This window comes from Nannospalax galili, unplaced genomic scaffold (assembly GCF_000622305.1).
Source record: "Nannospalax galili isolate Female #2095 unplaced genomic scaffold, S.galili_v1.0 scaffold233, whole genome shotgun sequence".
Classification (NCBI taxonomy): domain Eukaryota; kingdom Metazoa; phylum Chordata; class Mammalia; order Rodentia; family Spalacidae; genus Nannospalax; species Nannospalax galili.
In genome coordinates, this window is record NW_008333818.1 from 98,374 (window position 1) to 121,863 (window position 23,490).

The 23,490-nt window shown below is 41.8% G+C and overlaps 1 protein-coding gene and 2 gene segments (V, D, J or C); all 3 read left to right on the forward strand.

Moving 5' to 3' along the window:
* LOC103730388 overlaps positions 1-23,490 on the forward strand; it is a 148,490-nt gene that overhangs the window by 72,561 nt on the left and 52,439 nt on the right.
* LOC115069533 overlaps positions 1-23,490 on the forward strand; it is a 138,734-nt gene that overhangs the window by 66,930 nt on the left and 48,314 nt on the right.
* LOC103730385 (anionic trypsin-2-like) lies at positions 6,319-9,701 on the forward strand. The gene is made up of 5 exons (XM_008828603.2): positions 6,319-6,358; positions 7,333-7,492; positions 8,440-8,693; positions 9,089-9,225; positions 9,498-9,701. The coding sequence occupies exons 1-5, from the start codon at positions 6,319-6,321 to the stop codon at positions 9,645-9,647; spliced, it is 741 nt and encodes a 246-aa protein (XP_008826825.1). The 3' UTR covers positions 9,648-9,701.

Genomic DNA, 23,490 nt, shown 5'->3' on the forward strand with positions numbered 1-23,490 from the left:
TGAGAGTGTTTATTCTTCTCTTCCGACCAAATATTCCTTTGAACATTCTCTATAGAGTTGGATTTGTAGACATAAATTCCTAAAACCGTTTTTATCATTTAAAGGTTTTCTTTCTCCTTCAATTACAACTAGGGTTTTGGATATGGCAGTCTGGGCTGGAATCTGTGTTCCCTCATGACTTGTACAACGTAGGTCCAAACCCTTCTGGCTTTCATAGTCTCAGTCGAAAAGTCAGCTGCTCTTGAAATGGGTCTGCTTTTACATGTGACTTGACCTTTCTTACAACTTCCAATATACTTTCTCTGTTTCATATATTTAGTGTTTTGAGTATTATGTGACATGGGAAGTTTCTTGTCTGGTCCTCTCTACTTGATGTTTTGTATCCCTCTTGTACCTTGGTAGGTATCTCTTACCCTAGATTTGTGATTTTCATACAATATATTTTGATGTCATTTAGATCCTCTAACATATCTGATCTACTTTTGCTGCATAATACCCAGTTTAATGTAATATTATACATAGGCAGTATTATGTGTGTGTGTGTGTCTCAAAGTCCAATAGTGTCCCCACATATCCTTCAGTGTGAGTTCATCCACTAACCTACCAAGAGTCACATCCTTGAAAGAGTTTCCAATGCTTCCTCAGATAGGGTTGGGTTCTTTACCCACTTCCCTCACATCTATGCTATGGTTTTGTCTCTGATTTGAGCTTGTCTTGTGCATGCTGTCATCACTGCTGTGAGTTCATATGAGTAACTGACCTCCTGTCTGGAAAATTCTATTTGTTCATGGTCATCCGCCACCTCTGGTTCTTACAATCGTTCCACTTCCTCTCCTGCAATCATTCCTGAGTCTTGGGAGGCAGAAGTATAATACAGGTGCCCCTTTCAGGGGTAAGCATTCTGCCACCTCCTCTTCTCTGCATATTGGCCACTTGTGGGTTTCTGTGTTAATCACCATCTGCTGTTTAAGAGATATTCTCTAGTGAGAATTAAGAGATGTTTCAATGTTTTTCCAAATTTCCTCAGGGTCTGTTGCCATGTTTCTACTTTTATCTCTGAGTTTGTTCATTTGGGTCCTCTCTCTTCCTTTTGGTTAATTTACCTAAAGGTTTTAGTAAATCCTGTTAATTTTTCAAGAACCAACTCCTCATTTCATTGACTATTTGTTGTGTTTTCTTCATTTCTATTTCCTTAATTTCATCTTTGATTTTATTTATCTCTTAAACATTCAATGGAGCCTGGATAACCTATACAAGGCCATGCCTTTAAAGAAGATTGACTCTGTCCCCTCCCGGCAGCTATGGGATGAGTTAGTGATTCCTCAGCCAAGGTTGGGTTTTCTTACCGACTTTCTCACTTCTATGCCAGGATTTTGTCTGACTCGAGGTTATATGGGATTCGTGCACGCTGTCACCATTGCTGTAAGCTCATATGTGTAACTGCCCGGTTGTCTGGAAAACACTGTTCCTTTGTGATCATCCAACTCCTTTGACTCTTACAAACTTGTTGCTGCCTTTTCTGCAATAATCCCTGTGCCTTGTAAGGTAGAAGTCTGATATGTGTCTTAATCGGGGATAAGCACTCCATAGTCTCTTATTCTCTGCATGTTGGCCAGTTATGGTTCTCTGGAAGAGATTTCTCTGGTACAGTTGAAAGATATATTAATCTATGGGTATAGCAATAAGTCACTAGAAGTCAGTTTAGTATTATGTCTATTTAGGAGAATAATAGTAGTAGGCTCTCTCCTATGGCCTGTGACCTGTTCAGTCACAGGTTCCTAGGCCTGATATCAGTGTCAGGTATGGGATCCATCTTGTGAATCAGGGCTTATGTCTAGTCAGAAGATGATTAGTTACTCCCATACATTCATGCCAATATTGTAGAAATGGAAATATCTTACCAGGCCAGTTGTTGTTGCAGCTCACAGGATTCACGTCTGGGCAAGGTTGCTGATTACTTTTCTCTTCCAATAGCATGCACAACAGTTTCTAGTGCTATGAAAGAAGCTCTGAAGTCAGTATCAGCTGGATTTCACGTCATTTGTTCTACGGTTTATGGATGCAGTTTCTTCAGCAGTGGGCTCTTACTGTCAAGTTCTGACTGATAACCAAGAAGAGGGAAGTGGCCACTGTTGATGGGCGGTCTATTCAACTCCTGTTCAGCAGCTTTAACAGAGGGAGTCCATTCCTGGTAAGCATTGAATGGGGACTAGGAGAATGTTTTAGAGAAGGACACAAAGGAATTTACAGTTCAGGTAGAACAGTAGCAGAAACTGCACAGACATCTAGATGGAGTATAATGAGCTGGATCAAAACCTACTCTGTTCATCTCAGTTTAGAGTGTGAGGCAACAGTCTCTCTCTACAGTTGTCTTCTCTGCCTGTGATTCATGCCACTTTGAAGAAAGCTTATCTCAGGCTACAAATTATAGTGCATAATATCTAATGTTTGAACTTTAAGCTTTAAGTATAGAAACCATCATGCTATGCCTTTTGGTATTTCTTTTCAGGTAGCATCAGGGTGAGAAGAATCAATCAGAACATCCATTTTGCCAAAATGATATTCAATCTTTTGCTGAGGATTACCTCTTTGTAGACCACATACACACTGTATGCTGGAATGTACAGGTGCTAGAGCAATGTCTGACGTTATCCTCCAAAACAGTGTTCCTGCAAGTACTTCACAGCAAGAAAACAATTCAACAACATTTTAATTATATCACAGAAAATTCACCTATTGGCCAGGCTAAACATATGATATCCTAACATTCTGTCCGCTGGTTATGAGCACAGAGATATGTGTTCCTGTGTTAGATGTGGCCCAAATAGGTGTGGGGTCATGTAAAGTAAGGCTCTGAGGCACAATTCTAGGTAAAACAGACATTTTGTGCTCATGCTCTGCCAGGAAGACAGATGCCAGGATGGAGCCATATATACAATTTGTTCCCTGGGGACCTTTAGTTTGACCTCCAGCAAACCTTTTGGATGCCATCTGTGGCAAATCTCACACTTCACAAGAGTTCCCATATCTTTCTGGAGCCTTGAGACACCATGCCACTTTTAGATAACTTCTTGGACAAAAATAAATTCATATGAGTCATAGTTTCTACATCCATAATTAGAAAAAATTTCTTTCTGCATATTTCCCCATAAAAATGTTTATAAAAGCTGAAAGGGTATAACAAGAAACAGTGCCAGACAGGAGATACCTTCCTTTGAGTTGTTGGCCAGGGTGGTCCAAGAGACTCCCCAAATTACTCAGGGTATTGCCACAGCCTTTGATGGCCTCCCAGAACTTGAAAGTAAGAACCTACTGCTGAAGACAGAACATACTCCAGACACAGGATTTGGAGTAATACAGGTGCAACTGACCTGTAACCACATCCCCTCAAAGCTAGCTCTCATTGCTTTGGAGAACACTATGAAGGTACCAAGGGAATACATCAGTGGATGATCCAACACCAGTTTCAAGACCAAATAACCACATCAATGGCTGTACAGCATACATCATTGCTGCAGTGGTAGTACTTTTATCTTGGGGGCAATCAACAGCTACCTAATTTGACTAAACACCCACTCAACGGTAGGAAACTCAAGTGTGGTACTATAAACATAACCTAATACACATGGCTGGAGTAGCCATAGATCTTAGAGAAAACTCCAAGACTGTCACACACTAGACTAATGTGATTTCTTGCTATCTGCAAAATATGTATCCTTATATTTACAGACAAACATTCTAGTCACCATTCCTCAAAGAAGCTCATTTTGCACCAGCCAGAGACTATTACCAAGAACCACAAATGGTCACACACGGTCATTGTCTATGAATTGCCCAGGCCTAAGTGACACATCTACAATGCAACCTCTACACCTAAGGATCATGGAACATATAACAGGGATAAAGAAGAGGGCAGTAATGAACCTCTCAGTTCTCAGTAATGAAGCTCCCTCATGCAGTGGAAGGCCAGGAACACAAAAGGTCACAAACGGCCAAATGGTAGAGATCAAGAGTCTGCTGAATGATGGTCCTTGGACAGGACCCCTTTACTAAACTTCACCCACCCAAGGCTCAGGGGCCATCGCGGAAGAGGACGTAGAAAGATTGTAAGAGCCAAGGAGGATGTGCATGACCATATGGAAACAGAGTCCTACAAGCTCCTGGGAGCCTGCTCATATGATTCTATGCCAATGGTGTCAGCATACACAAGACCCATGCAAACTCAGGCAGACAATAATCCAGCATAGACCTGGGAAAATGAACAGCAGGCTCCAGTCTTATCTGAAGGCATGTTGGCAACTGACTGCTGCTAGATGAAGAAGAGCTGATCTTCCTAAAACAAAGTACTCTAGATAGGCTGACTACACTCAGTGGACAGACTTCAGCTGGGGACTGGCTGGGGACACTGACAACCCAGTGGGCCTTAACAGGGATGACCGAGTATGGACTCCAGTAGGGAGTACGGTGGGAGGATACCAGTGGGAACGGGGGTATAAAGATGATTAAGATTGTTTGAGATGAGATGTTCTGTAAAATAATACAGAAAAAAATTCAATTTAAAAAAGGAAGCAGCCAGGCATGGTGGTGCACACCTTTAATCCCAGCATTTGGAAGGCAGAGACAGGCAAATCTCTGTGAGTTCGAGGCCAGCCTGGTCTACATAGTGAGTTTCAGGTCAGCTGGGGCTATAGGGAGACCCTGTCTCAAAAGTTTAAAAAAAAATAATAAGGAAGCAAAAAAAAAAAAAAATGAAAGGCTAGCTATCTCAAGGCATTGTACAGATACAACTGTACTCCCACTTGGACATGAGTCTATGAGCCATTTAAGAAGATTAATAGTATACAAGTAAGCTTTCTGAGTACCAGCTCTCTTGTGTGGTTGCTCAGCCACACCAGGGATGGGTACAAAAGGTACTTTCCAGCTCTACATCATTATTTTCTAGAGTACTTTCTAGTTCCCATTTCCTCCATCTTCTTGCCTGCTTGCCACATCAAAACCGATCACCAGATTCTGAGCTCAGATTTTTAAACTTTGTTCAGCATCTCCAAACCATTCATCCATTTTCTATGTTTTAGATAATTCAAGCATAAACTTTGTTTGATCCTCTTCCTCAACCACATTAATATTAGACTAAGAAATAAGTAAATCCTGTAACATGTCTCCTCCAATTGACTCATGTAATTAGACATAATCTCTGTTATTACCTGTCAATACACTCCTATGAGGAGGTCATGCCTCAATAAATTTCAGGGTTGGAACTTAGTGGCTTTGGTTAGACTCATCTGCATATCGCCAATAGGAAAGTTTATTCTGAACTATGTCTGGCATAATAGTATCACTAAACGTAACATACAGAATACAAGAATCTTCCCATATCTTTTATTTTGAACTCAGATCATGACTCCCTTTTCTCTCTGCTGGAAGAATTCTCTGGTCAGAAAACATGCTTGGCATTGTTCAAACCCTTCTTCACATTCCAGTCTGGGTTATACACTCCTAGCTCAGGTTGCCTTCTCCAAGAAGATGGGGAACTTTTAAACTTCAATACAGAATGCTAAGACAGTGTGCGTGCTAAGCATGAACAATGAGAGTCAAGATCATGACAGTAAAGAGAAAGATGAGTGTGGTATTGGTCTATCCTGTAGCATGTTGGAGAAGCCCTTACTTGACTTTCATCCATCCTCCTTCAAAATGCTTGACATCCATGAACCTTGTTAGAAAAGAAAGCCAAGTGAAAGGTATTAGCCAATTCTGTTTCTCTCTTCACAATGTTGCTTTGGGCTCTAATTCTGATTACTGAAGCCCTGGCATGGGACTTCCCTATCTAGTGGAGTTTTCTAGAGAGAAAGGTTGGGAACTCACAGGTATTAGAAACAGATGACACTTTTTACTCTCACAAGGTCCCTGCGTCTCTGAACAGCCATCTAGCTACCAATACCAGGTTTTCCTCAGAGTATATGAAATGAGTGTCCATGAAGTCAGGGAATATCTAGAGACCATGACCATTCTCCCCCATCCAAGCTTCACTTCCTCAGCCTAAGAAGGGCCAAACGGAGGCTTGGTTTCCACTGTTCCCCCATCTCAACTTCCTTTCAAGAATCAGCTGTTCTCTGCACCAAGAAGAAAAGTTTCTTTATATGTATTTTTCACCTATCCAAAGAGTAGGTAAACAGAGAGGAGCTGATGCAAGACTGTGGGAAGGGGAAAGCTGCAGGTATGCTTGCACAGGGGCAGTGCTGTTCACCCTGAGCACTCTCCTTGCCCTCCAGAGGAGTATAAAAGAAGGTGCCCCTCAAGCACTCATTACCCTCTGCCACCATGAGTGCACTCCTGATCTTGGCCCTTGTGGGAGCTGCTGGTGAGTTCCATGCCTTACCCCAGGTACTGCCATTAGTACTCCTAGAAAACATAGACCCTGCCATCAGGACTGCCTCTCTTATCTTCCCTATACTCTTATATCCTCTTTCCCTTTCCAGCACCTTGGATTCCCAAGTGTCTGCTTTCCTTATCTTTCCTATTCCTGCTATACTATCCTTTCTGTTCAGGGTTGTGAGCAGAGAAGTTGGAAATGGAAGGCAGATGGAGTTTCCAGGAAAGAAACCAGAAGGCCTACTGATTGGCCTCAATGGTTCAGGGATGACTCTGTCATAGATAGCTGCTTTTAAGGAAGAATAGTCATAATGAAATTGAAACCCTCATTATACCAGAGTTGAACTCCTTGAAACTCTGACTTCATATATTTAGGGTGCTGCCTGTGTATTTTGTTTTAAGGTACCGATGTGAGTTTAAGACTTGGAAATATTCAACCAAAGTGAAAAATCACAGATCTCAACCAATACCTCCCTTTGTCCTACCTAAGTAATCCCCAGCTCTTCTCTCTATTCTGCCCTCACTACACTGACTTGAGCTGAGAGCATCTGAGTACAACCAAGGTCCACACACCCAGGACATGCTCCAAACTAGTCTGAACCATCCTGATCCCCTTAAGTTCCAATAGCCACAGGGTATAGACAAATGAAGAAAATGAGAAGGAAGCGTTTTGTGGGTCTGCACCCACCACTGAGGGCATGCTGAGGTATTCCTTGTGCTTCTATTTCTGTTGCCAGAACAGAATCTGTCACCTAGAGAATATCTTACCATATGTCCCACAGAGCCTGGTCTTTTGGACGACGGCAAGCTGCCTTTTGCCTACTGGGGAAAGAGTGCTCCCTCGTTGCATGCAATTGCTGTACTCATTAAGGAGTACTAATTAGCTGAGGGCTGCCACAGCTCTGAGGGCTCCACTTTCCAGCGTTTGTTGAAATGGATTCTTTCTTCTTGTCTCCACTCAAGTTGCTTTCCCTGTGGATGACGATGACAAGATCGTCGGAGGCTACACCTGCCAGAAGAATTCCATCCCCTACCAGGTGTCCCTGAACTCTGGCTACCACTTCTGTGGAGGCTCCCTCATCAACAGCCAGTGGGTGGTATCTGCGGCTCACTGCTACAAGTCGTAAGTACTGGGTCCTGACTATAGAGAACACATACCAGGACTCTTCTTAAAGTAAAGCGTCAGATCAGGCAATTGATGGGGTTATGAAGTGGATTGGAAGAATCCTGGAGAAGAGAGGTTGCTGACTGCAGCTGACATGCAGGTATTTAGGGCGAATAAGGATGCAGAAAAGGAAATTTCTCATACTCCTAAATAACTCAATAAAACATTAAGGGCTATGGGTCATGAAAGGAAAGATAGTTTTGGTATAGAAAGAACCAAACATGAAGTCATACAAAGAATTGTAAAATTAGTAACACCTGGGTCCTGTATCCCGGCATTCAACTCCTTTTTTCATTAAACTGTGGAAAGTTGGTGAGCTTTTGAAAACTTCTATTTCTATTGATTTTACCACATAGAGAAAACTGAGAGTCACTGTCTACACCAAAGGGTGTCGGACACAAATATGCGTTAGAACTACCTAGATGATTCTGAAGGTTTAGGAAGGGATGAAGAAGGTGAATTTACAAGTTGCCAGGTGCCACTCCTGCTGTGTTTCACAGAATTCCTTTCAAAGGAATTAGATGCATCAAAACAATAGTAACGAGAACAAGAGAAGGAAAAGGATTTAGTCCTGGCTCCAACCTAGCAAAGACACAGAAGATAAACATGAATTCAAGTAGCTGTTTTGTATCTACCATCCTGGGTACAGGATGGGGCTGCTGGATAGCAGGATCATGAGAGTGTCCAACTGCAGTCCTCTACTACTTCCTCTACACACAATCTGCTTCTGGAGCAGAAAGGGACTGGGTCTCATACAAGTGCATGTCCACCATCCCACTGCTACTCCTGTGATGCTAAATCAGGCCTCCTTCCAAGTCTATACTATTCAGGAAAAAGAATCAGAGAACTCTGGGCTACCTTGGGCAACAGGTAAAAAGCCTCTATCGTGCCTCCTCTTCCAACAGCCGCATCCAGGTGAGACTGGGAGAGCACAACATCAACGTCGTTGAGGGCAATGAGCAGTTCATCACTGCTTCCAAGATCATCCGCCACCCCAGCTACAGTAGCAAGACACTGGACAATGACATCATGCTGATCAAACTCTCTTCCCCTGTAACCGTCAATGCCCGGGTGGCCCCTGTATCTCTGCCTACCTCCTGTGCACCTGCTGGCACTCAGTGTCTCATCTCTGGCTGGGGCAACACCCTGAGCAACGGTGGTGAGTACGACCTTTCCCCTACTATATCCCTCTCTCCTCATATTTCCCAGAACCAAGCATGTCTCAGTTTGAACACATTGGTTTGCATCCTGCAAATGTGTTTGAAATGTCCACTCTAAGAAGGCTCTGCAGGGTACCAGAGAGATACAAAGTCCCAAGAAGAGATCTTCGGAACCTGGAGAGAACAAACACCCAGCAGGCTGTTACTATTATCCTTCCAAGAACAGGATCAATAATGGTCATTCTGGAGTTCTAAAGAGCTACAGTTCTTTCCTGGGACTTAAACTCTTACTGTCATTTCTAGAGGATATCCACTGGTGTTTGGGCTAAATTACTGTTGCACAGAGCATTCTGACTAACGTTTCTTCTTTCTTTGACCCTTACCTTTCTCAAAGTCAACAACCCTGACCTGCTGCAGTGCCTGGATGCCCCACTGCTGTCTCAGTCTGCCTGTGAAGCTGCCTACCCTGGGCAGATCACCAAAAACATGGTCTGTGCTGGCTTCCTCGAGGGAGGCAAGGATTCCTGCCAGGTGACTAACTCCCTTCACATGTCAGGACCCTTGTTCTCCTGGGAGGGCATTTGAATGTTCAAAGGTATGAGGTAAGGGGTGTTCATGCAGTGGCTCCATGAAGAATTGAGGAAGTATCCTCTGGGTGGCAGGATCTCTTTAGTGAATACACAGGCTAGGCCACCATGAGAAAAACATGGAACCACAGGACACTTAGAATGGCATATTAAGTTCATTTCAGATGTTGCCTCTTTCCACGTCCATGTCTTTATAGTCTGTATTCCTCTACCCAGGGTGACTCTGGTGGCCCTGTGGTCTGCAAGGGACAGCTTCAGGGAGTCGTCTCCTGGGGCTATGGCTGTGCCCAGAAGGGCCTTCCTGGAGTGTACACCAAAGTGTGCAACTACGTGAACTGGATTCAGTCCACCATTGCTGCCAACTGAAGGCCTCCAGTCCCTCTGCAGTCACTACGCCAATAAAGTGAATTTGTCGTCACTGCTTGTGTCTGCTTGCACTTCCTATCCCTCCGCCTGGTGAAATATGTTCTGATTCATGGTCATACATCTATCCCTTTGGGAGGTGTGGAAAAATTCTACATCTCAAAATACACAGCATGGCTGTTAAGTACATGTTCAGTAGCATGTGAAGAGACAAAATTCAAAAGATAAATGAGAAAAGGATGGCTATTTTCCTTAGAAAAATATATTTCATGGAGATGATATTACAAATCCTTCTTTGTAGCATTTTCTGCCTACACGTGATTTTTAAATGAACATTATAATGAGCAAATTAATTTTTAAGGAATTAATTATCTGTATTTTTGAAGGTGGGGGTTGTAATAAAGGTGCTAATGTGTGCATTCACTGGCATGAATGACAAGACCATTGTTGCTATGTCATTGGTGGGAACCTTTTAGTACCCAGAGAAAACACATCTAGGGCTTGTTGCTAGGTCCAGAGGGAAGATAAGAACTTCCTCTGTCTCTATGCTTCATACTGTGAAGACATTTCTTTCCATTCATTAATAGTAATGCAACAGGTATGCACCATTGTGAGGCCTTGATAGATATTTTTCCCTTAGTTCCTTCTCCCTTCTGGAGTGGTCATGATTGCAGTGGCAGAGGTCAAGACCAGAGGTGCAGAAGCCAGCTGTTAGCTTACAGTGAATGCCTCACCTAGTAGATGGTGAACTGCAGGTTGCTTTTCTTGTTGACAACTAGGATGACCTGCCTTTGAATGAGTAAAACCTGAGACCTGGAGGTCAAACCACAGCCTCTGCTTATGGGTGAGACCCTGAACACAGGAGTCTCAGGACCCTGACATGCAGAACAGCTGCATGTTTAGTAGAGGAAGTTGGCCAGATCAGATAGGCTGACTGTGTTCCTCATTCTAAGAAAGGCATCTTAGCTTCCCTGTCTGAGAGAATGAGCATCTTGATCAATACATCAGCAGGCAATAGCTCTGAGAAAGGTATAAATATCCTGCTAGGTGATTGCTTTAACTGACACCAGCAGAAAATTACTGTTCCTATTTCTTTGTCTAAAAATGTTCTAATGCTTTGTATGCAACTGCAAAAGCCGTACATAACTGCTGGTTTCTTTTCTGTATAAAAAACTGTTGAACTCTTAATAAAGTGGGTTTGTTTCCAGACCCACAAGTCCCCGGGGCTTCTTCACTCTGCACTCCAATCCCCCACCTCCTCAGATGGCCCCCTGATAGGGTGGCTTGGCCTTGCCATTTTCTGATTGCTTCCCCATTTTCTTTCCATTAGTCAGATAATGCCTCCCTACTCCCAAGCCCTACAGACCAACCCTCTCCACCTTTGCCTAATGGATTAATCTGACAAGGCAAGACAATGTTGATGTCCATTAGTGCCCACCAGTTGCTGCCTCTAGACTTGTAACTAGACTCAAACTAAGAAGGCCCCTAGAGGTGAGATAGAAAGTGTGGTCTATTATGAAATGCCTTATACCACTAACTAACTTAGTGAATTTTCTAATTTATACAAAAAGTTTGGGGGATATTGTGGCAATAGATTTTAAGGATGTGGGGTAATGGTGAAAGGAACATAATACTGAATCAGGCTGAGTTTATCAATATGAACCCACTGAGCAGAGATTGTGGGTTTAATATGGAAGCTCACACAATTAAAAAAAGAAAGGTGCTGAAACTTTATTTGATTGGTTAGCTGAAGTATTTGTTAAAAGATGTCCTACTGAGAAAGAGTTGGAAATGCCTGGTATTCCTTGGCTTAGTGTTGATAAAGCTGTTTTAAGGCTCTGGCAAATTGGAACGGTACAGTGGATTCACTATGTAAAACCAATTCCTCCACAATGGGAGGGCCCAGAAGACACGCCTTTCACTGATCTTGTAAGACATAAAATGGTGAGAGAGGCACCAGCACATTTGATGGGCTTTGTTTTTGTTTTTTCCCTTCTGTCAGATCTTATAGTTGGGTATTCTGCTGCTCAATTGCATGGATTAAATGTGGTGGATTTAGCAGGATGCTGGAGTAGGAGCCAGGTGGCACACTGAATTGCCAAAGGCAAGGTGAGTAGTTACCTTAATAGGCAGAATGGCAGAGCAATGCCTATAATGGAAAAACCTGATTGGACCTTTGGTACTGGTTAATCAATCATGGTGTTTCCAGAAACCAAATACATAGGAAGCCTACTAAGTTTTTACTTAATCGGTTTAACCAGAAAAACTCTGAAACAAATGACAAAAAGGCTACATTGTATCTTAGCAATAGAAAATCCTATCCAATCAACCAATTTTCAGACTTGAGCCAGTTTAAAGACCCAGAATCCCTTGAATGAAGGGAAGCCTGTATCTCCTTGAGGCAGGACCTTGTCACAATACCAGAGTTATGCTGTTCACCTTTCTCCCATTCTCCCCCTGTGAACCTGTGGAACCTGTGGCCTTTTACTCGGGTAACTGTATACTGTGAAAAAGGAAATAACCAGACTTTCTGAGGACTATTGGATACTGGTGCTGAGTTAACACTGATTCCAGAAGAACCTAAAATGCATTGTGGCCATCCAGTTAAGGTAAGGGCTTATGGAGGTCAGGTGATAAATGGAGTTTTGGTTGATGTCTGACTCACAGTGGGCTCAGTGGGTCCCTGAACTCCTGTGGTTATTCCCTCAGTTCCAGAATGTATCATTAGAATAGACATACTTAGAAGTTGGCAGAATTTGCACATTGGTTCCCTCAGTTGTGAACTGAGGGCTATTATGGTTGGAAAGGCCAAATGGAAACCACTGGAGTTGCCTCTACCAGAGAAAATAGGGAACCAAGAACAATATTGCATCCCTGAAGGGAATGTAGAAATTAGTGCCACCATCAAGGGTTTGAAAGGTTCATTGGTGGGGGTTCCCACCACATCTCCCTTTTACTCTCCTATTTGACCTGTCCAAAAGACAAATGGATACTGAATGAGAGTTGAATATTGGACTTACTCTTGAGCCGCCAACCAAAATAAATCATTTATTAAGTTTCTTTTGTCAAGGTATTTCACCATAGGAATGAGACAAATAGTTATCAAAGTATTGTTACTGCTATAGTGATTTATTTTCTTTTGTCTGAAGGGTAATGTGGACTTGGCCCTCAAGAGAAGGCTATTCACCAAGAAGATTCCCTCCCCAAAGTGGAAGGGATCACCATCCCAACAAATGTGCAAACTGTGATACCTAAGAACACACAAAGAAGGAAGATCCAGCATCCAACAGATAACAGATCCTGAAATACCAAATTCAAAAATGCTGAGTTGGTTAAAGTGACAGGAAAAAAGAGAAAATTCCTTATAGAATGGTAAATGACTTCAGAAAGGATACAAACAAGCTCTAGAACGGCATAATGAAATTAATTTAGGACTTTGGTAAGAAAGTCCGGACTATAGATTTAAAAAACTATAAGGATGTTGAGATTTTTAAACAAAAGAAAATAAAACAAAAACACCAATACAAATGTTGGAAATGAAAAACTCAACAAATGAAATAGAAATTACAGTGGAAAGCATCACTAATAGACTAGACAAAACAGAAGAAAGAATGCCGGAGATGGAAAACAAGATTGAGAAAGTGCTGCATTAGACATCATAATTTTTTTTAAAAAAATACCAAGATCATAACTTTCAAGAAGTCTGGACAATCACATGTCCAAACTTAAAAATTGACATGGTAGAAACATGTAAGATAAAACCTAGTCATAGAAAACCTATTGAATGAAATTGTAACAGAAAGATTTCTAGGCCTAGGGGGAAAAACAATCATTCAAGTATAAGAGGGGTTTAGGACCCTGAATAAACATGACGAGAAAAGAATTTCTCCATGAGACATTATAGTCAAGATGCGAAGTCCACACAACAAAGAAACAATATTATAAGGAAGGAAAAAAACCATCCACAAAGGTAAACTTGTAAGAATCACAGACTTCTGAGCAAAAACTACAAATGTCAGGAAAGTATGGAATGATATATTTCTAGTATTAAAAGTAAATAATTGCCAACAAGGATAACAATATACTAGTTTTATCAATTAAAACCAATGTATGATGTAAAACTTTCCAAGAGATGTGGAAACAGCAAATTTATAACAGCCACACCAGCATCACAAAAGATTCTTAAAGGATTCCTAAAGGAAGTATGGGAAGGGATAACCAGAACTAAAGGCCTTTAGAAAACCTACCAATCAGAAGCTTTTTAAAGTATGTATATATGCATTATGAAAAGAAACTAAAAGTAGTTACCTTAAAACAAGAGGACATTGCCCCTCCTAGACACTGTAGGCTAACAAAGTAAAACCCAATGCCAGGAATGGACTCCTTCTTTTGAAGCTGTTGACAAGGGATCCTACAGACCCTGAAGCAATACTGGTCATTGCCCCTACTCTTGGCTGTGCAGCAGAACTTCATGGTAAGACCCTACTGCTGAAATGCTACATACATGAGCTGTAGAACGAACGATGAGAAATCAAGCTGATTTCGTAGCCTCATTTCTACTGGCTATCTTTCATAATGCTGGCAGGTGTTATATATGCTACCTTAAAAAATAGTAATCATCAACCTTACCCATCGGTTAATCCTGCAAGCTAAGAACACAACAGCTGGCCTGCCAAGATATGCCCACTGGTGCAATAGTGGCACATATACTTCTAATTGTATTTAAGGTCCACTTCACAAGATGGGGACCATATCTGGCATTGATATCAAGCCTAGGAACCTTTTTGGGAGTCTCTTGCACTACCTTGCCAATGGCTCTAAGGAAGGTTTTTCCTGTTTGGCATTAGTTCTTGTTATGTAGCCTTTAGCGATACACAAGAACTCATGTAGAGATATTATATATGTAATTTGTCACTAGGTTGCTGGACTAATATGATTCCCCTGGCTTTTACACTAGTTAGTTATTTATCTCTCCTCTTTCACCCCCGTCTCATCCTCCCACCATGACTTCCCCATTTAAAGTATCCCCATTTTCCCCATTTCTCCCTTGATAATGCTGGTCTCCTATAGTCCCACCTCTCTTGAGCTCCTTCTTACCCTTTAACCCCAAAGTTCCTTGTATAACCCTCCCTCTCCCCCATTTAAATACTCCCACTTTATCCATTTTTCCCTTAGTAGCACCTGTCTCCTACTGTTCTTCTCAGGTTCCTTCTTTCCCTTTACCTCCCTGGTTCCTTTTAATTATCCTGGGTCCTGTAGCTACATCAGGATACATATTCACATATAAAGACTTGGTGCTGGGAGCCAAATACAAGAGAGAACATACCTTTTTTTTCTCCTGAGTCTGATATACTTCAGTTAGTATAACAGTTTCTAGTTACATTCTATTTATCTGAAAATTTCATGATTTGATCTTTTGTTTCCACTGAGTAGAGCTCCATATATAAATGTATCACATTTACACTAACCACTCATCACTTAAGGGATGCTTAGGTTACTTCCAACTCTTAGCTACTGTGAAAAGAGCATCCACAAACATGGATGTACAAGTATCTCTGCAATAGGATGAATCCTTTGGTATATTCCAAGAAGTGGTATAACTGGGACAAACGGTTAGTTTTTAAAGAGTTCTCAACACTGTTTTCCATAAGGGTTGCAAGAGTTTGCAATCCCACCAGCAGTGAATTAGCATTCCCCTTTCCCCACATGCTCTCCAGTATTTGGTATCATTTGTTCTCTTGATCTTAGTCTGACTGGGGTAAGATGAAATCTTAAAGTGGTTTTAATTTGCATTTCCCTAATTACTAAAAATGCTGAGAACTTTTAAAGATGTTTCTAAGCCACCTTTATTTCTTCTTTTGAGAACTCTCTGTTCAGATCCTTAGCCCATCTTTTAATTGGGTTACTTTCTTTCTTGAGGCTTTGTTTTTTGAGATCGTTATATATTCTGGATGTTAAACCTCTGTCAGATGTGTTGCTGGTGAAGATTTTCTCCCATTCTGTGGGTTTTCTCTTTACTTCCTTGGTTGCTTCTTTTGATGTAATTTCTTTTGATGTACAAAAGCATTTTAGCTTAATAAGATCCTACTTATTGATTCTTGACCTTAATTCATGAGGAACTGATGTCTGATTTAGAAAGTCATTTCCTATACCTATATCTTGTAGATTACTGCCAATGTTTTCTTCTAACAAGAAGTTAGAAGAGTTTCCGATTTCTTTGATCCATTTGGAGCTGACTTTTGTGCAAAGTGAAAGGTAAGGGTCTAGTTTTATTCTTCTACAGGTGGGGATCCAGTTTTGCCAGCACCATTTGCTAAATATGAGTGCTCTTGTACATCATTTCCTCCGGTGAGAGCTCCTGGACCCTTTGTCAAATATCAGGTGACTGAAATTGCATGTACTCATGTCTGGGTTTCACTTATGTTCCACTGGTCTGTGGGTCTATTTTTCTGCCAGTACCATGCTGTTTTTATGGCTATAGCGCTGTCATATAGTTTGAAATCTGGTATAGTAATCCCCCCCAGCATTTCTCTTTGTGCTCAGATTTACTTTGGCTATTTGTGGTCTTTTGTGCTTCCATATTAATCTCAGGACATTTTTTTTTTCAATTCTGTGAAGAATGTCATAGGAACTTTGATTGACATTGCATTGAATATACAAAGAGCTTTTAGTAGGATGATCATTTTCACAATATTAATTCTTCCAGTCCATTAGCATGGGTGGTTCTCCATCTTCTGTGTCTTCCTCAGTCTCTTTCTTTAAAGATTTAAAATTTTCATTGTAGAGATCTGTAATGTCTTTGATCAGATTTATTCTGTGATATTTTATTATTTTTGAAGCTACCGTGAAAGGTAGGGTTTCCCTGGACTCTTTTTCTGACTGCTTGTCCTTGGTATGTAGAAAGGCTTTCTACTGACTGATCTACTGACTTTCATAGATTAATTTTATAATGCACCACTTTACTGAAGGTGTCAATCATTTCTAGGAGTTTCTGATGGAACTTTTTAGCATCTCTTAAGTATAATACCATATCATCTGCAAAAAGGGATAATTTGACCTCTTCTTTTCCAATTTGTACTCCTTTAACTTCCTTCTCCTGTCTTACTGCTTTAGTAAGAGTTTCAAGCACTATATTAAAAAGAGGTTGAGATAGTGGACAGCCTTGCCTGATTCCTGATTTTGATGGGCATGCAAGTATTTTGTTGAGAATTTTTGCATCTATGTTAAGGATATGGGTCTAGTTTTCTCTTTTTTGGTTGTATCTTTACTGGTTTTTGGTATTAGAGTGATGCTGGCTTCATAGAAGGAACTTGGAGTTTTCCCTGTTTCTATCTTTTTTAGTAATTTAAGTAGTATTGCATATAGATCTTTTTTAAATGTCTAGTGAAATTCTGCTGTGATTCCATCTGGGCTTGGAGTGTTTTTAGTCAGGAAATTTTATATTACTGTTTCAATTTCCTTACATGTAATGGGTCTGTTTAAGCTTTTGATTTCTTTGGGTTTATCCTTGCTGATCCCCATGATTTTAGATATACACCCATTTCTTTTAGGTTTTCAAATTTAACAGCATATAAGTTTGTAAAGCATTCCATTATAATGTTCTGGATCTTTTTGTATGTTGTGATGTTTCCCCTTTCATCTCTGATTTTGTTGATTTGGAGTTGCTCTTTCTTTCTTTTGGTAGTGTGTGTGTGTGTGTGTGTGTGTGTATATGTGTGTGTGTGTGTGTGTGTTTAGCAAGTACATAGTACACACATTCATGTAATGCCCATGAAAGCCAGAAGGGGACATCAGATCCCCTGGAACTGGAGTTATGGATAGTGGTTAGCCATCATGTGAATGCTGGGAGCTGTACCCCTGTCTTCTGGAAGAGCACTTAGTGCTCTTAACTGCTGAGCATTTCTTCAGCTCAAATTCATTCTTTATGTCTGAATACAACTCCATTGTGCAGATACATGGGCTAGGATCTTGATGGGTTTCAATCACCCAAACTGACCTGTCCTTCCCTCCCTACTTCAGGAAAAGTCACTCTGCCTATCCAGTGAGAATGCCTCCCATGCCAAATGTGAGCTGGGGAACATACAGTTCATTCTTTAAGATGAATTGTTCAGGAGCCTGAGAGATGGCTCAGTGCTTAAGAGCACTTGCTCTTGCAGAGAACCTGGGTTCGGTTTGCAGCACCCACATAGTGGCTTACAACCTCCCCTAACTCAAGTTCCAGGGAATCTTATATTCTCTTCAGGCCTTTGAAGGCACCAGACACACATATCATGCACATATATGCATGAAGTCACTCACATGTACAAATAAATAAATCAGAAATTGTTCATTATGATGTTCATTTAAAATTAGATAGAAGCATAAAAGGTTATCAAGAAAGCCTTTTAACATCAGCTTTCTGAAAGATGTATTTTCTCAAGAAAACATTCATTCTTTTGTCATTTATCTTTTTTTTTGTCTCTTTACATGATTCTGAACTATTATTCCTTGCAACATATATTGGAAAGTAGGAAGCTCTCCACATCTCTCAAGGGGGAGAAAAACTGTGTCACTGTAAACAGAAGCATGTTTCCCACAGCCAAGGGAAAGAGTAAACACAGGCATTGACAGTGAGGAAAAATTCACATTATTGGCATAGCAACTGCAGAGGGACTGGGGACCTTCAGTTGGCAGCAATGGTGGACTGAATCTAGTCCATGTAGTTGCACACTTTGATGTACACTCCAGGATTGTCCTTCAGGGCACAGCCATAGCCCCAGGAGACGATTCCCTGAAGCTGTCCATTGCAGATCACAGGGCCACCAGAGTCACCCTGGGTAGGAAGAACAGAGTGTGTAAAGAAAAGGTATGCAGAAATAGGGCCCCATTTATTCTGACCTTAATACTCCATTCTAGTCAGCTGTGACTCCATGACTTTATTATGGTTGCCTATTCTCTGTTCTTACTAAGGAGATAAAATTCCATCCAGAGGAAAACACTGCATGAACCTCCCTGCCTCAAACCCTTGGGCATTCTAATCTCATTCCCAGGAGAACACAGGACTTGATATATGAAGGGAGATAGTCACCTGGCAGGAATCCTTGCCTCCCTCAAGAAAGCCAGAACAGACCATGTTTTGAATGACCTTCCCAGGGTAGGAGGCTTCACAGTCAGCCTGAGACAGCAGTGGGGCATCCAGGCACTCCAGCAGGTCGGGCTTGTTCACTATGAGGACAGGAGAGAGGAAATATGAATCAGACCAGGCTAGAAATAATAACATAGTCTTGAACATTGTGTGCATCCGCTAGTGTTATCCCTAAGATATTATGTTCAATTAAGGTCCTGTGGCTTTAGATCCCAGAATAGAATTTTTGATGTCCTCCCTGAAAGCAATAACAGCACATTCTGCATCTGTTCTGTTTACATAATTGTTTACTGGGCACTGGAAATATATTTGAAGGAAATATGTTTGAAGGCTGGAATATAATGGGTTAAGATCAGAAACATTCTTGGTTCTGGATAGTGTGGGAGAAAAAAGTATAAATGAAAGTTCCTACTCATCACCAAGGCTCAGGGTATTGTCCCAGCCAGAGATGAGATAGTGAGTGCCAGCAGGTACACAGGATGTAGGCAGGGATACAGTGGTCACCCTGGCATTGAGGGTTACAGGGGAAGAGAGCTTGTCAGCACGATGTCATTGTCCAGGTTCTTGCTATTGTAGTTGGGGTACCAGATGGTCTTGGGAGCACTGACAAACTGCTCATTGCCCTCAAGGACATTGATGTTGTGCTCTCCCAGTCTCACTTGGATACAGCTGTTGGGAAAAGGTGACATGGTAGAGGCTTTCTGTCCATTGTTCAAAACACCCCAAGGTATTCCCATTCATGAGTGACTCTGGAAGTCTGTGGAGGTCTGTTGTATGACAGCTCATCTTGCATTTTGGTCCTTTCTTGTTCAGAGGCAGATACATGGTATACAGGATGAGATCAAGGACTGCCAATACAGCCTCTTCATCCTGCTGTACCAAAAATCCTTCATGCATCCAACGATGCAGACACAAGGAGCTATCTGAAGCTCATCTTACCTTCTATGACTCTGGTAATACAAAGAGGAACTATGACTCATTCTTTTTCCTTTGGTAAGAACTATTGTTCTATGATATCTAATCTAGTGGTGCCCAAAGTGTGGTGCCCAGGCCTTCATCAGTATGACTTCAGACCTTGTGAGAAGTGTACATTTTTGCTCTCAACTCTAGGCATACTGAATTAGCATGTAAGAAATGAGACATTGCACTCCATGTTTATTACTTGGGTTTTTTTTTCTTTTTTTAAGACAGGAAAGCCCTGTAGCCCAAGCTAGTCTGGAACTCTCTTTATAGACCAGGCTAGCTTCTATCTCCCGGAGCTCTGCCTATCTCTGTCAAGTGCTGGGATTAAAAGCATGCAGCATCATGCCTGGATGCACTGTGTGTTTTAACATGTTCTCCTCATCTTTCTTATGCATAGTCATGCCTGAGAACCCAGAGTAGAGACAGTGGGTACATTCTCAGCTCTGAATACACATTAAAGTCAACGGAAAAGAAAATAAAGAATCAGTCAATATTCAGCATTGTTCCTGAAAACCCTGAGTTCATTTTCCTGCCATAGGACCCTGTTAGAAGTTCTTGTGGAAAGTCCTTGTCTGCTTCCTCATTGGTTTCCATGATAGTAAAATAAACCGTCCTTGGGGTTTGCAGTGTGATAGTCTATCTATTCTGCATCAGTGCTCACTCAGTGTTTAAGAACGTCAGCTAGTCCCAGCGATTTCTTTTCTCATTGGCTTTTCCCATTCATTTTACAAATTCGGCACTTGACCAAACTGATGCTATCCTCTGCAAGATGTCCCAGGATGTGGGTGCTGTAGTCAGGGGACCAGAACTTATTCCCTGTTGAGTAGTGAGCCACAGACACCACCCACTGGTCATGGATGAGGGAGCCTCCACAGAAGTGGTAGCCGGAGTTCAGGGACACCTGGTAGGGGACAGAATTCTCTGGGCAGGTGTAGCCTTGTCATCATCATCAACAGGGAAAGCAGGTTGAGTAGAGACAAGAACTGTTAGGGAAAGAGGAATTTACTGCTTGTTTGAATTTACTGCTTGTCTGAATTTACTGCTTGAATTTACTTGTTTGAATTTACTGCTTGTAACCAATTAACTCAACTGGAGACACAAGCATCTGGAGATAAGGGCAAGTGCTACCGCCCCCGGAGCCTGACCTGTCTGATCTGTGTCATGTGACATAGGCTTGTCTGCTTACACAAGATAATAGGGAAGGGTCGTGCCAGGCACATACCACCCATCCCTCCCCGATTGGGACACCTGAAGGGAGTGTAACATTTTTCTTGTTTTGAAGTTATTGGTTTGTGAAATCCTTGCTTTGAAACTACTGGTTGTATAAGCATGGGCTTTTGTGTAACGGTTGTGGGAGTCTATATAATCTTTACCTGAAATTGCCTTGGGTTTGATCGCTCCAACCAGACCTGTGTGTCTTGGAAGGACGTTCAGCCCCAGCTAGCTGGTTTAATAAAACTCTGCTTGATTTTTGCATCTCCATACTCATGCATTTGTTCTCCTGAAGAGACCCACTGAGTCACGGACCCTAACAGAACGAAGTGAATTGATCAGAATGTTAGAGGCTGGAGCCTTCAGTTTCATGGCTACTTTCTACTATTGAGATTCTTTACCGTCCACAATGACTGTAGGAAAGAAGGAAACACTCTGTCCCTAGTAGGTGCTACAGGTTGCAGGCTTCCCCTGTGTGAAATCCTGAAGGTCAGAAAGCTAGATCCCGCAGGACTCAGATTTCTTCTGATCATCAGAGTCTGAAAAGAAGCCACCTAAGAACATACTTGCTGGGATCCAGTAATTTGGTTTTCTCACCTGTTGCCTGCTTCATTCTTGAATTGATATTCCACATGAATATTAGATTTTCAGGGTATCAGGATGATTTGGACTAGCTAGCGAAATGCTCTTGAGGAGACTGAGCTATACTCAGTTCCTCACATCACTGAATTATGCACAGTGAGTTCAGAATAGAGAGGAATATCTGTGCAAATTCAGGCAGATTAAACATGGAACACAGGAACTGGCAAAGGTAAAAGTAGTTGTTATGTATGGCTGTGTCTGGCAATGTAATGCTACTTGGGAACCTTAAATCCCAGTATAAAAGTAGTTTTTCAATGTTGCCAGTAAGTACAATGTTTCAGCAAGTACAACTTCTGTAAGGAGATATCCCAGAGCTGTTTGGATCCAAGCAGCAGGCCTACTGATTCATGTCATGGACCCTCCACCTAGCCTTCTGTTCTAGCCTCTCAGATCACAGTCCTGGATTCTGTAAAGGATGGTGGAGGGAATCTATTTAGGAAGCAGTGAGGAAGGTGAAGATGGTGAGCTCAGGAGAGGTCGAAGGAGGATGCTGGAGGGAAAATATAAATGTCAGAGTGTAGGTAAGAGAGACAGCAGAGACAGTAGTGTCCATGTGTTCTGGGTAACAAGAAGGACAGTGCCTGAGCATGGCAAGGAACTCACCAGCAGCTCCCACAAGGACCAGGATCCCACAAGGACCAGGATCAGCAGTGCACTCTTGGTGACAGAAGGTTATGAGCTCGGGAGGAGAGCCTGACTTCACGCAGCACTTGCGGGAGAGGAAGGTGTGTTGAGTCAGACGTGGGGTGGGGGATTATTGTCTCTTCCTATGCAAACACATCTGTGTGTTTCCCCTTTCTAGAGTCTTGCATCAGCTCTTTGACCTCCCGCTTACACTTGGAAAGTTACAGGTGATAAAGAAACTTTTTTTCCCTTGGGGTAAAGAGCAAGAACAACTGGTTCTCCAAAGGATGCCTGGATGGTGATCAATCACAGGAGAACTGAAGCCCCCCACCTACACAGCTGGGATTTCATAGGGTGAGGAAATAAGAGTTAGAAAGGAAAGAATGGCCAGGATCTTTAGAAATCCTCTGACTTCTGTCTGGAGAGGTGACTCAGTGGTTAAGAGAAGCTGCTATTTTCCCAGAGGACCTGGGGTGGACTCCTAGAACCCACATGGTAGTTAACAACCTTTCATAACTTCAGTTCCAGGGGAATCTGATGTCCTCTTCTGACCTCCATGAGCATTGCATGACATGGGCACACTAACACATGTGCAAACAATACACTCATATGCACAAAAAAATAAGTAAATACATAAATACATAAATATGTTTAATAAGAAATCCTCCGACATCATGGAGATTAATTTAAGTAACTGAGGAAATCCTGCTCCTGGTGGCTAGTGAGGCTATTTGGAGGCCAGATATGAGACAATATTGTTGTCTAAGCATCTTACCTTTGAGCATGAGCATGTCACAGAATAGGAAGATGACAGTAAAGGTCTTTGATAACAGTAATTAGAAAATCAGTGATGATAAGAAAAGAGGGCAGAGTTCCTCAGGAATGTAGGCTTTCAGCTGACTCATCTGGCAGAAGGAGAGAGATGGCTGAATGGTTAAGAGCACTGACTGCTCTTGCAGAGGACTTGAGCTCAATTCCCAGTACCCACATGGCCATGGTGGCTAACAACCATCACCAGTTCCAGGGGATATGATGACCTCTTCTGACTTCTATGGGCATTGCACTACATGGATGCACTTACACACATGCAGGCAATTCACTCATACACATTAAATAAAAATAATAAATTAAAAAAATAAAAAAAAAAGTCATCTGGCCTAAATGCCCCTCAATAAATTGAGGACTGAGTCTTGGTGGTCATTTAAGTTCCCAAATTAGATCTATTACCGAACATAGTGGTGAATCACAGCTTGTGTTCCAATCCAGGATCAATCCATTGTC

Coding starts and splice junctions, on each gene's coding strand:
- LOC103730385 (XM_008828603.2), top strand. CDS start 6,319: ATGAGTGCACTCCTGATCTTGGCCCTTGTGGGAGCTGCTG. Junction 6,359..7,332: donor GGCCCTTGTGGGAGCTGCTG/GTGAGTTCCATG, acceptor TCTCCACTCAAG/TTGCTTTCCCTGTGGATGAC. Junction 9,226..9,497: donor GAGGCAAGGATTCCTGCCAG/GTGACTAACTCC, acceptor TCCTCTACCCAG/GGTGACTCTGGTGGCCCTGT.